The sequence below is a fragment of the Lynx rufus genome, unplaced genomic scaffold, assembly GCF_022079265.1.
Source record: "Lynx rufus isolate CCGP_SWC_20201006 ecotype Redwood Valley unplaced genomic scaffold, mLynRuf1.p SCAF_2, whole genome shotgun sequence".
NCBI classification, from domain to species: Eukaryota; Metazoa; Chordata; class Mammalia; order Carnivora; family Felidae; genus Lynx; species Lynx rufus.
This window is the reverse complement of record NW_025814834.1, coordinates 147445898-147458427: the sequence shown is the minus strand read 5'-3', so window position 1 is coordinate 147458427 and position 12530 is coordinate 147445898. Positions and strand designations below refer to the sequence as shown.

Below are 12530 nucleotides of genomic sequence, written 5' to 3'. Positions count from 1 at the left end.
TTAATGAATCTTGTTAGGAATTAAAGTCCATACTTTACTCAGATTTCTTTAGTTCTCATTTTTTTCTGTTCCAGCATCCCATCTGGATGCCACATTACATTTGGTTGCCACTTCTCCTTAGGCTCTCCTTGGCTGTTTTAGTTTCTTAGACTTTGCTTTTTTTTCTTTTTCTTCCTTTTAAAATGATCTCAACAGTTTTGAGGAGTGCCAGTCAGGTATTTTATAGATGCTCCTCTATTAGAATTTGGTGTTTTTCATTATTAGACTATAGAGTTGTGGGTTTTTGAAAGGTAAATTACAGTGTTAAAGTACCATTTTACATAATACCAGCATGACTTATCACTGTTGATGTTGACCTTGATCACCCAGCTGAGGTAGTGTTTGTCAGGTTTCTCCTGACTATAAAGTTATCTTTTTTCCCTCCTCCTCTTCATACTGTACTCTTTGGAAGGAAGTCACTATGCACAGCTGACATAAGGAGTAAGGGGGTTAGGCTCCTCTTCTTTGATGGCTGTGTGTGTGTGTGTGTGTGTGTGTGTGTGTGTGTGTGTGTGTAAAAATTATGTTGAATTCTTATATACAGGAGGTTTCTCTCCTTTACCATTAATTTATTTGGTTATTTATTTATACCAGTATGGACTCATAGATATTTATTTTATACTTTGGATTATAATCCAGTACTACCTTATTTTGTTGCTAAAATTGTTCTAGTTTTGCCAGTGGGGGTTCTTCAAGCTGGCTTTTGTGTCCCTTTGACATAGCTCCATCAATGGCTATGATTTTTGTTTTGAGTATTTCTGTACTTTCTTGCACTACAAGATGCTCCAGGCTCATTTTGAATCTTTCCTACTCCTAGAATCAGCCGTTTCTCCAAGAAGTCCTGTTTCTTTTTTTGGAAACTAGTATTAGAAACCAGGATCTGGGCACTAGGTGTATCATTAAGGAGTAAGGTCATGATTATAAAGTATCATTTAGGAGATCGGAGATCTGAGAAAGGAACGCAGGCTGTTACAAGAGAATCAAAGTATATTACACATACATATGAAACAACCTCACTGAAAGGAGTGGTGGGGAAAGGTGTTAACCTAGGTAACCTTGAAAATGGAAAGAATCTGCAATACTAAAAGCCAAAGGAAGTACATGTAAGCACTGTACTGTAGTTGATAAAGTTGTTTCCATAGGGATATGGGTGGACAGTTCTGATCCTGCTGTAAATGTATGCTGGAATTGAATAATTAAAGTGGATGGCCAGTAGTAGGAGCCAGATTTCTTAGTGGAAGAGAATTTACAGATGAACAAGGGAGGGAGACTAGAATGAGGCATATAGCTTATGGATTAGAGTTGGAGGGGTCATTATATAGTTCTAATACAATACAGATACCCTTTTTTTGTCCCACCACTGTGTATTCAGTATGTAGCACAGCATCTAGCATACATTATAGGTATTCAGTAAATATTTGTGAGATGAATGAATTAGTCATGTTTGGCCAGGATATGGAACACTATAGTTTAGCTTAGTCAGATGTCCATCCTTAGATCATTCAGCCATGGCCAGGGATTATGGAATCACATTAAAAACATTGACACCTTCTCTAGAGTCACATGGTTTGAGTGAGATAAGAAACATTTCCCAAAAGCTCAAGGAAGAAGAGTATGCAAAATGAGACCAAAAATAAAAATGACTAACAGCATCCTTTGGAACAGAGGCAGAAATCTGACCCATTAGGTTCAGTTTCATGGTATAAAATGAGGTTAAAGTAGTAGTGTACACAAATACTTAATAAGGAATATTGATCTTGATATTGAAAACATATATACATCTGGATTTGCAGTTGTCATTACTAAATTAGATTAAACTTCATGTTTCAAAGCAGGAAGCCAGATGTATTATTTATGACTCTGATTTGTGATAAGAGAAATCGTAAGTCAAACCAAATTCAAGCAAAAGAGGAATTGGTTAGCACTATGACTAAAAAGTTTAAGGGTATGGGAGTATGTTTAAACATGATTGGATTTAGATGCTCAGCCTGTGTTCTCCATGGTTTTTTTCTCTTTAATTTTCATCTTTACTTTTTTCTGGGTTAGCTTTGTTTTCTGCTGGCTATGATAAGAAAAACTTTTTTTGGGGGATGGCTGATGAGATCTCCAAGGCTCAGGCCGTCTGGCCTGGTAGCAAGATGCTCTTTGAGATCATTCACAAGGAAATCCCAGCCAAAATCCCAGCCAATATGACACTGGTCATATTTGAGGATGACCAGTGTCTTGCTTTCCGTGACATTTCCCGTGAAGCATCAACACATTTTCTAGTGATACCCAAGAAACTTATATCCCAGATTTCTGTAGCAGATGATGATGAAAGTCTTCTCAGACATTTAATGATTGTTGGGAAGAAATGTGCTGCTGATCTGGGCCTGAAGAAAGATTACTGAATGGTGGCAAATGAAGGTTCAGATGGGGGACAGACAGCCTGTCTATCATGATGAATTGGCCTCCTGGTTAAGCATGTTTTAGGGATAATTTTCCCTTCTCTAGGCAATGATCAATGTTTGCAAGTTCCGATATGTTAAATGGTATACTTATTTTTGCCTGTGTATGGAGAGATTGAGGAAATAATTTTTAAAACCCATGCATTATAATAAAAAATGTTGCATGATTTACAGTAAAAAAAAAAAAAAGAATGCACTTCTCTTTGTCAATAGGTTTAATAGCTTTTTTTATTGTCTTTGCAACTGGTGTTTTCTGGAGAAGGACTTTCTTATCAATCCCTGAAAAGGACCTCTGAATAGGACTACTTCAATCCATGACTAATCCTAAATCAATCACTGAATCGAAGGATTGGGTACTCTGACCTACATGCAGTTTATGGTTAGTTTTATGACAGGAATGGTGAGGAAGTAAGGTGGATTTTTTTAAGCAAATCTGTTTTGAAAGGTGATGATTTTGGTTTTTTTTTGAAAGAAGAGGATTGTTGTCTCTATCTACATCCTTCTCAAAGTGTGGAGGTGGGGAGCAGGGGGCATAAGGTGGGAAAGAAAAGGAAAAACAATTTTTAACATATTGACAATGTTATTGACATCCCCATCACCCACATTAGATTTTATACTTTTTATCTCTTGGAAGTCACAAGTAATTAATAATTATTGTTATTGAAGAGACTTCTTAAAGCGATCATTATTTCTTGCCTTCATTACTACAGTAGCTTCAATTACATATTTATTATAGTGTCACAAACTTTCAAGATTCTCTGCGTATACTAGGTGTTTTTTTTCTGGTCTTGCATGTGCTCAGTTATGCAGCTGTATTCAGCTGGTGGCTAACCTGGACTGGAATGCCTCAGTCACATGTCTGGTGTCTCAGCTGGAATGGTTGGAACAGCTGGAGTGCTTTGGTTCTCTTCCACATGGCGTCTGTCCACATGGTCACTTTCATCTTCCAGGGCCTCTCTCTCTCTCTAGCAGAGTAGTCTGGACTTCTGTAAATAGTATTTGAGGTTTCAAGAGTGAAAACACAAGTTATGAGACCTCTTGTGTCCCCTTCCTCATCATCACAATGTCACTTCCATCACACTGTCAGAATAAGTCAAAAGACTGGTGTTGAATCACTGTGAAAGGGGGACTGACTACAAGACAGTGTAAATGCAGGAAGGCAGGATTCATTTGAGACCATTTTGCAGTGGTCTACCAGAGCTTCATAGAGCATATAGCTTCCCTGCTTTTCCCTGCTTCCCCCAATCCTCAAATCTACTCTTAACGCAGGAGGTCATAGCATATCACTTATTTGCCTAAGCCAAAAGCCAAAGTCTTTGTATTGCTTACAGGACCCTAATGATCCTTGGTCAGATAGGGATTTATATTATATCTAAAACAAATCCAAAGTAGGCAGGGTAGGACTTGTGTAGCAGTTTAGTAAAGCCGGCAGGGTCCCAGGACCTCTCTCTGCTTTGCCATCTTTAGTTTGTTGGGTTTTGTCCTATTTGTCCCGTATTGTCACATGAAGATGGCTCCTGCACCTTTAGGCTTTGGGTCTGCAGTCTAAGCAAAATGAGAGAGAGGTTCACCCAAATCCTGGGCTGGCTTCTCATTGACAAAAATTGTCATATGGCTACTTGTAGCAGCTAGAAAGTCTAATGAAGTGACAATTTTATCTGTGTACTTTGTTGCATTTAGCAGAGTGGGAATTTTCTCAGTAAGGATAAAGGGAGGATGGATATTATGTAGGCATCCAGTACTATCTGCTTCAGTGCTGTGTGCCAGGAACTGCATTGTTACTATGAAAGCATACTTCTTAGTCTTAGGCATATCTATTATGAGACTTAGAAATGATACAGTCAAGGTAGTTGCAATAATTGCATTTTCATGTGAGGAAATTGAAGCTTTAACATGGTTGCAGTATCAGAATTTGTACATCACCAGATTGACTCCAAATACTTAGTTCTTGCCATCATACTATATTCCAGCTGAGCTTTCTGTTAAACACATGCCCACGCGCACGCACACACACACACACACACACACACACACACACACAACCCCTATGGCCTATTACATTTGTGTAAAGCTATGTTGCTTCTTCAGAGTATGTTTTTCATGTCTGTTTACCTTAATAAATTGAATATCTGAAAGAAAAGTAGACTGTGCTATTTTCCATTGCCTAGCATTCAGTGAACATTTTGAATAAATGTAGTTTTTTTAAAAACTGGAAGATAGGAAAGTCAAACATCATTTTGCAGATGAGCAAACAGGAACAGCGAGATGGGATAACCTGCTTGGGGTTGCATATAGCTAGTGACAGAGAGCTGGTGTTAGAACTGGTTTCTTGCTTCCGGTTGAGAGTATTCTCCCCTGAGACACAGATTGGATTAGGATGAAATTAGAGATGAGAAGTATGGCCTGCCACTATTCCTGATTTAAGGCACCTAATATCCATTAATTAATGCAAATTAGATCAAGGTGTAGTTCAAATATAAGGAAATGGATACTCCTAAGATCTCTAAGAAGGCAGTATGGAGTAAAAGAGCACCAAATTAGGAATCACAAGACTGGCATTGTGAACCCAGCCAGGTCACTGACTTTTCTTTGTGACCTTAGGCAAATTACTTAGCTGCTTTGAACCTGCTTTCCTCAAAATTAAAAGGAAATTAGGCTACTTGATCTTTGAAGTTCCTTCTAGCTAAAACATTGTATGAGCCGTTGTACCCAGTGACTTTTTATGGGTGCTCTAGCATTTCTTGGCATCTATCAGGTCAGACTGTTTTATATTTCTATAGTGTAGGGAAAGTAACAGCTTTTTCACTTCTTCTCTGGGAACTTGGCCAGTGAGGAGTAAACATCCTTTCCTGTCTCTCCCTAAATGAAGTATTTGATCATAAGTGACAGACTTTTTCATTTTGTTCTTTGAATCTGATCTGGTTCTATTTTAAGTTTTCTTAACTTTACTGGAAGTTTGTTAAAACGTAGTAAATTGAAAATATCAGGGTGCCCGGGCAGCTCAGTAGGTTGAGTGACTCTTGATTTTGGCTTAGGTCATGATCTCTGTTTTGAGTTCGAGCCCCACATTGGTCTGTGCACTGTCAGCGCAGAAACTGTCTCTTTGTACCTCTCCCGCATGCACATGCACACTCTCTTTCTCAAAAATAAATAAACATTAGAAAAGAAAGGAAAATACCAATTTATGTTTTAGTCTACAGATCAAAATTTTATTTTATGAAGTAAAAATAGTTGTATTTATTAAATACATATTAACACATCTGTGTATTTGAAATACTTTATTTACACATGGTATGGTCTAGAGTGGAATGTGTAGTCTTACCCTTTACAGTAGAATTTTACTGACTCAAAATAACCTAGTTAAATAGCAAATATACTGTAGACTATACAATACTGGTGGTATTTGTCTCTCTCTGTCTCTCAATAATAAATAAACATTAAAAAAAGATAAAAGCTCAAAATCTTATAGAAGTTTGATGGGTTGGGGGGGGCCTTTGTTGTCACTAAGGAAAAGACGTCTGTTGCTCTAATTGTCATTCATTTGTTGATAAAACGCCTTTTCTCTGTTTACTTTTCATTCAGTTATCTTCATGCAGTACTTCTTCCTCATTTTCCATATTCTCATTTTGGAGCTCTTACTAGATGGATCTTGGATCTTCTCATTTTTATCTTCCATGCTTTTTTAATTTCTCATATCTGTGTGTGATGAATCAGAAATTTCCTAAGTTTTCTGTCTGCCAGTATACTAACTCATTATCTTGGTTCAATCCGCTATTTATGTATCTACTGAGATTTTAATTTATTTTGATTCCTTTGAAATCCATGTAATTTTTACTTTTCATTTCCTACTCAATGAGGTCTCTATTATTTCCTTTATGTAGCCACTTGAAACCTGCTTACCTAAAAATAATTTCGATTGTTCTATAAATCCTGAGAGTATTAATTTCACTGATAGTTTCCTTGTGTTTGGATTTGATTCATCTGTTTGAATGACTGCATTAAGGATATGGATGATATAAAATATAAAGTAGGTAGAATTAACCATGAAACACATGAAATATTTTTTTAACAAGTATTTTGTGATGAATTTAGATTGATAGTAACATAAATAGGGCATGAAAAAGAAAGACAAAGGCAAAATAATATAAACAGCAAAGTGTTAGATTAATTTGACTAGCATGGAGTGGCTAGCTTATGATTTCAGTGATAAAAGATATGAGAATTATGAGGTTTCTTTCATGTATAGATTGGTGGAGCATCAAGAGTACTTTTACGAGTTTAATTTTATGCTTAAGATTAGTTCATTTTTTTCCTTTTAAAAATCTTTTATCTGCATACTTTCTGAGTATATTAATGAATTTTTTTTTTAATTTTTTTTTTCAACGTTTATTTATTTTTGGGACAGAGAGCGACAGAGCATGAACGGGGGAGGGGCAGAGACAGAGGGAGACACAGAATTGGAAACAGGCTCCAGGCTCTGAGCCATCAGCCCAGAGCCCGACGCGGGGCTCGAACTCACGGACCGCGAGATCGTGACCTGGCTGAAGTCGGACGCTTAACCGACTGCGCCACCCAGGCGCCCCTATTAATGAATTTTTAAGAGAGTTTGTGATTAGAGGTTGCATCTAACTGTGTTTTGAAAATATGAAAAAAAGATATCTATTGTTTAATTTTGGGGTAAGCATGAAATTTTACAGAGTAGAAAACAGTTGTGAATGGAGGATGAAAGTGGTAAGCTTGTAAACGTAAATTAATATAATGTAGATAGTGGAGACAGTTATTACTGCCTATAGAAGAACCTACTGAGACAAAGATTATCACTGAAGATTTTCACTGGTTAAATATTTATTTTCTGAGGCTAATTTATTTTACTTGTGTCAGGAATATTATTTCATCGCCTAGTACTGATTCTGACATTTATGATATAATTATTTTATTATTTTTTTTTAGGATAGGGACATAATTTAATAGATAAAATATCTCACATGTTCCAAATGCAAGAAAATTCTATTTTTCAGGAAATTTCACAGTGTATTGCAACTAAAATTTTTAGGAAAGTAGTAATAGAAAGTACTATAACCTTTCTTATCTACTGTCAGAAGACTTTTGGTTATCTTAAATTATTGATTATATTGTAGACATCTCTTACACTCCTTTTCAAAAAATATTTAAGCCATGTCACAACAAAAGATGGGAGTGAAATATGGTTACTAAAAATTTAGTCCTATGCAAAAAGGAAGAGGAAACAAACATGCTAACCACATATGGTCTGTATCGAATTTTAGCTAATGTAGTTGCTGTGGTTGAATATCAATTTTGCCTTTGAGTTTCCTGGAATATAAGTAGTTCTCCTTATCAGAAGGAGGAAAGCCTGAGTTCCTCAGCAGTGACAGATTTTCCTGACTTCTATAAGAAAAATATTAAATAATGGACAAATCATTAAGAAAACAAAACAGAACTACTCTGCCAGGTTTAAGCCTGCCTTCAAATTGATCATAGCCTTTGGGGTGGTGAGGAGAGGCATTTAATCTAAATTCTAAGAGGGTATAGGCAGGAAATTCTTTTCCATGAAGAATTGTGATCTACTTTGATAGAAAGTAAAAGTTAGCAGAGAAAGGACTAGGAAGAAATGGTTGATTTCTGCAGGAAAGGTGATACTTTCCAAAGGTGCAGCATGCATTAGTAGCTGAGCCAAGATAGTTTGTGTCCAGCAGTAAATTCTGTAGTTTGATAGAATTGGAATTTAGGGAGAAAATTGAAAAGAAATGAGTTGAAGTAGGCAAAAAGCCTTCAAGGATTCACATCAAATATTAATGCCATTTTCGTGTAACAGTATTTTTTAACAGCCTTTATATTTTACTACCACAGTTCCCAAACTGTGCAACAAGGCTCTCTGGGGTGCCTCAGCAGACTCTCAGTGTATTTTAAAATTTCCGGGAAAACACAGTGACACCATTTGTTGAGTATCATGTGAACTAACTGGACTCAGGTTTCAATATTAGATTTATCTACATTCCCTTTATGGAGGAACAGGAAATGAGGCTGGGAGTGTCCAATCTGAATTCAAGGGTTGAGAAATTGTGAAGGTACCCAATCATCAGACACAGTCCATTAATAAGTGTGGTTATTAAAGAAAGAAAAAAAAAAGAGTAACGTTTTCTTTCAACTTGTGTTATTTCAATCAGCTACTAAGTTATCATAATTTAACTATTAAGTAATTAGGATCTTAGTATTTAGTAAACAGAATTGTTACATATTTCTCTTGGCCTGTGGGGCATATGGTAAAAATTACTGATGCACTAAGGTCACCATGAGCCAAGAAACTTAGGGAGTCTCTAGCTTAGTACATAATATTAAAGCACAAATTTGTGAAAGCAGTTCATATTTTCTAAGTCTGTGAGGATAGAAATAAAAATATCTACAGAAATGAAGTTAGCTTAAACTTTTTCATCTGAGCATTGTTTGCCTCAATCCACTTTACCTGAATCTAGACAGCAGAAATTTGGCATTTTATTTTTTAACAGTAGTAATATGCTATTGTTTTTGATAACCAGCCAAAGGTAGATTCACAGCTTTGGAAACTGAATAAATGGATAATAGGACTTACATTCCATTATAAGTAGTGAAAAATGTAGACATTTTTTTTGACCCAGATACAAGATCATTCTGTATCCACATAGTTGAGGATCAGAAATTTAAGGCCAATCAGGTATAGATCACTTATCCTAGGAATTCTTTTTTTTTTTTAAGTTCATTTATTTATTTTGAGAGAAAGATAAAGAGCTAGCAGGGGAGGGGCAGAGAGAGAGGGAGACAGAATCCCAAGCAGGCTCCACGCCATCAATGCAGAGACAGATGCAGGGCTCAAACTCAACAACTGTGAGTAAGATCATGACCTGAGCCAAAACCAAGAAAGAGTCGGACATTTAACCAACTGATCCACCCAGGTGCCCCTTATCCTAGGAATTCTTAATCTCAGATCCATGGAACCTGGAAATTATATATACAAACATGAAATTTTCTTTGTCCTACTGTTTTTTGTCAGAGTTCCAAAGCGGTTCTTGGACCTAAAAAGCTTAAGAACAGATTTATCAACTACATTCTTTGCATAGTATGCCCTTTGGCACAGGGTAATTTGGTCCAAAGCCAAGATCCCATATCTTCTCATATATTAACTCATTATTCTGCAAGATAACCTGGTTTTTAGAGGTTAAGAATTAGATGTAAAAAGTATTTGTACCTAGTAACTTAAATAGAACTTATTTATATGGTTATGATGAGTTCTCAAAGAAATTAAGGAAAATTTTTTAATTAATTGCATCTGTTCAAAAGCTACGTAAGGGTGCATAGTGAAATGTTTCTCATTTTTATAACCTTTTATAACCACAAACTCAATACCTCTTCCCCAAAGTAAACATTATCCCTAAGTTTTATGTTTCAGAAGTTAAAAATTTAAAAACCAGTTGTATTAGAGTAATGGAATTTAAAATAGCAAATGATATACAAATAGCTAGGGCATAACTTTGGTTTGTAGATTAGATGTACTTACCCAATCTGATTTTTACGTTAAGATGAATAACTGGTACTGTGTATTGTCTTAGCTTCTATCAGTAAGACATAATTGAGACATATTTTCTGGTAATGAGGTTTTTGTAGTCAATCACATTATCAATTGGGATTAGCCATGAAATATATAGAGTTCTGTATATAGTCTATCTGAATCCTGATGCATTTAATTCATTATCCAAAAAGTGATCATAAGGATATGACTTTATTTTTGCCAATATTTGTTTGGTGTGTGTGTGTGTGTGTGTGTGTGTGTGTGTGTGTGTGTGTTAGAGCACATGTGCGTGCACGTACCAGCAGGGGAGAAGCAGAGAGAAAAGGAGAGAGAGAATCTCAAGCAGACTCCCCCCTCCCACCCCCCCACCACCAACCCCTCTGTGAGAGCCCTATGTGGGGCTTAACCTCACAACTGAAATCATCACATGAGCTGAAATCAAGAGTTGGAGGCTTAACCGACTAAGCTACTCTGGTGCCCCCACTATTAGTTTAAGTTTTTTTTTTTTTTAAATAGAAGATCAAATAAAATTATATCTTACCTTTGGAATTTAATAATAATTTTTACTTATTGAGTGACTGTACAATGGGCCAAGAATTGTGCTTGAAGCTACACATAAAATATTTTGTATTATCACAATAACTCTGAAAGGTGGCAATATTATGTAGATTTTACAGATTATTAAACTGAATATTTATTTGAAAGGTTAAATAACCTGCTCAAGGGGTGCCTGGGTGGCTCAGTCGATTAACGGTCCAACTCTTGATTTCTGCTCAGGTCATGATCTTGCAGTTCATGAGATCAGGCTTCGCCCTGACAGCGTGCAACCTGCTTGGGATTCTCTGTCTCCCTCTCTCTCTCTCTGCCTCTTCCCTGCTTGCTCAATCATTCTCTCTCTCTCTCTCTCTCTCTCTCTCTCTCTCTCTCTCTCTCTCAAACTGAACATTAGAAAAAATAAAAAATAAATAAATAAAGGTTTAAAAAAAGTAGCTTGCTCAAGGTTCATAGTGTAGGTGTTAGGGTCTAATTTGGGTTCATAGGATATCAGAAATCCACTGTCTTTATACAACCCTAAGATGCCTTTGTGTGTAGATGTGTTTATTTTAATATAAATTTGTCAGGTAATGCTATTTAGTGAGTGGGCAGAGTTTTTTAACTTAGGCTCTTATATGGCAATAATAAAGGTAACTAGTCTCTTGCTTACTAAGAAAAGAATTAAATGTAATTAGGTATAATGTATTTAATAAAGAATCACTGAATACACAGTTTTGTTCTTATGCTGCACATTTTACTGAGCAGCTAACTTTCCTAAACTATCACATTTGTATGTTTTTTGTTGTTTTTTTTTTTTTTTTTTTCCTCTAGGGAGATTCCCGGAGTCTTCCATTTTCTGAGAATGTGAGTGCTGTTCAAAAATTAGACTTTTCAGATACAATGGTGCAACAGAAATTGGATGACATCAAGGATCGAATCAAGAGAGAAATAAGGAAAGAACTGAAAATCAAAGAAGGAGCTGAAAATCTGAGGAAAGTCACAACAGATAAAAAAAGTTTGGCTTATGTGGACAACATTTTGAAAAAATCAAATAAAAAATTAGAAGAACTGCATCACAAGCTACAGGAACTAAATGCACATATTGTTGTATCAGATCCAGAAGATGTTACAGGTATATATGTATTTTATTTGATGTTTTTATAGTACATTAATAAGTATATCATCTTTGAAATTAGTAAGCTTTGTGAAAATAGTTTTTAGTTTTTCTGGAAGTACAGGGACTGTATTTTCTCTGATAGTTAAAGTCTTGTTTATATTCTGTTCAGAAGTACAGTGGCTTGATGGATATGAAAATTGAAACGTTTACTTAGAGATGAGTAACTTTGCTGTCTACTCTCTTACCCTCTGTCAGTAAGACATCACTTAGAGTTATTTTTCCAAGATTAATGTTTTGTACTGAGTCAACCACATGCTCTTACCTGATTCATCCTTGTGATCAGCAACACGAGTTTGCCAGATGACTTTTAAAGTTAAAAATGTATTCTGTGACCGAGGGATATTTTTATTCTTTGCAAACGTAATTAATCAAACCTATGACCTTTGTTCTTTGTGCTCGAAGCAACTGAATTAACAACTAAGCCAACAGGCATATCATTTGAAAAGGAAGAGGAAAATTTTAAAAACCAAACATTACTTTTTTTTCCTTAAATATAGAAAATAAAAGGAAAATCTAACCCATAAGTTCAACCTAAGATTTTTAAACAGTGGAGTTAACAAATGTTCATGTTGGAAATTTTTCAATGGTACAGAAAGTAAAAACAGAAAACTAGCTCTCTCTACCCTAAACTCTTTCCCTAAAAGTAGCATTACTTTTTGTTGTATATCCTTCCTGAAAAAAATTTCTATATTTGTATCAATATTTATCAATATATACATTCTTCCTAAAGCTTTATACATTAAAAAAATCATATAAGACACATTTGTCTAAT

At 35.6% G+C, this 12530-nt stretch overlaps 1 protein-coding gene across 4 annotated transcripts in view; it reads left to right on the top strand.

The window, feature by feature from the left end:
- The window catches only part of PKN2 (protein kinase N2), a 129645-nt gene that overhangs the window by 36183 nt on the left and 80932 nt on the right, over positions 1–12530 (top strand). For 3 of the 4 annotated variants that reach the window (XM_047083681.1, XM_047083679.1, XM_047083682.1), the window contains exon 2: positions 11413–11713. In XM_047083681.1, the coding sequence (XP_046939637.1) occupies positions 11413–11713 (301 nt within the window). Of the gene's footprint in view, positions 1–7099; positions 7164–11412; positions 11714–12530 lie in introns of those variants that run through there. The other variant, XM_047083680.1, reaches the window with a different exon arrangement.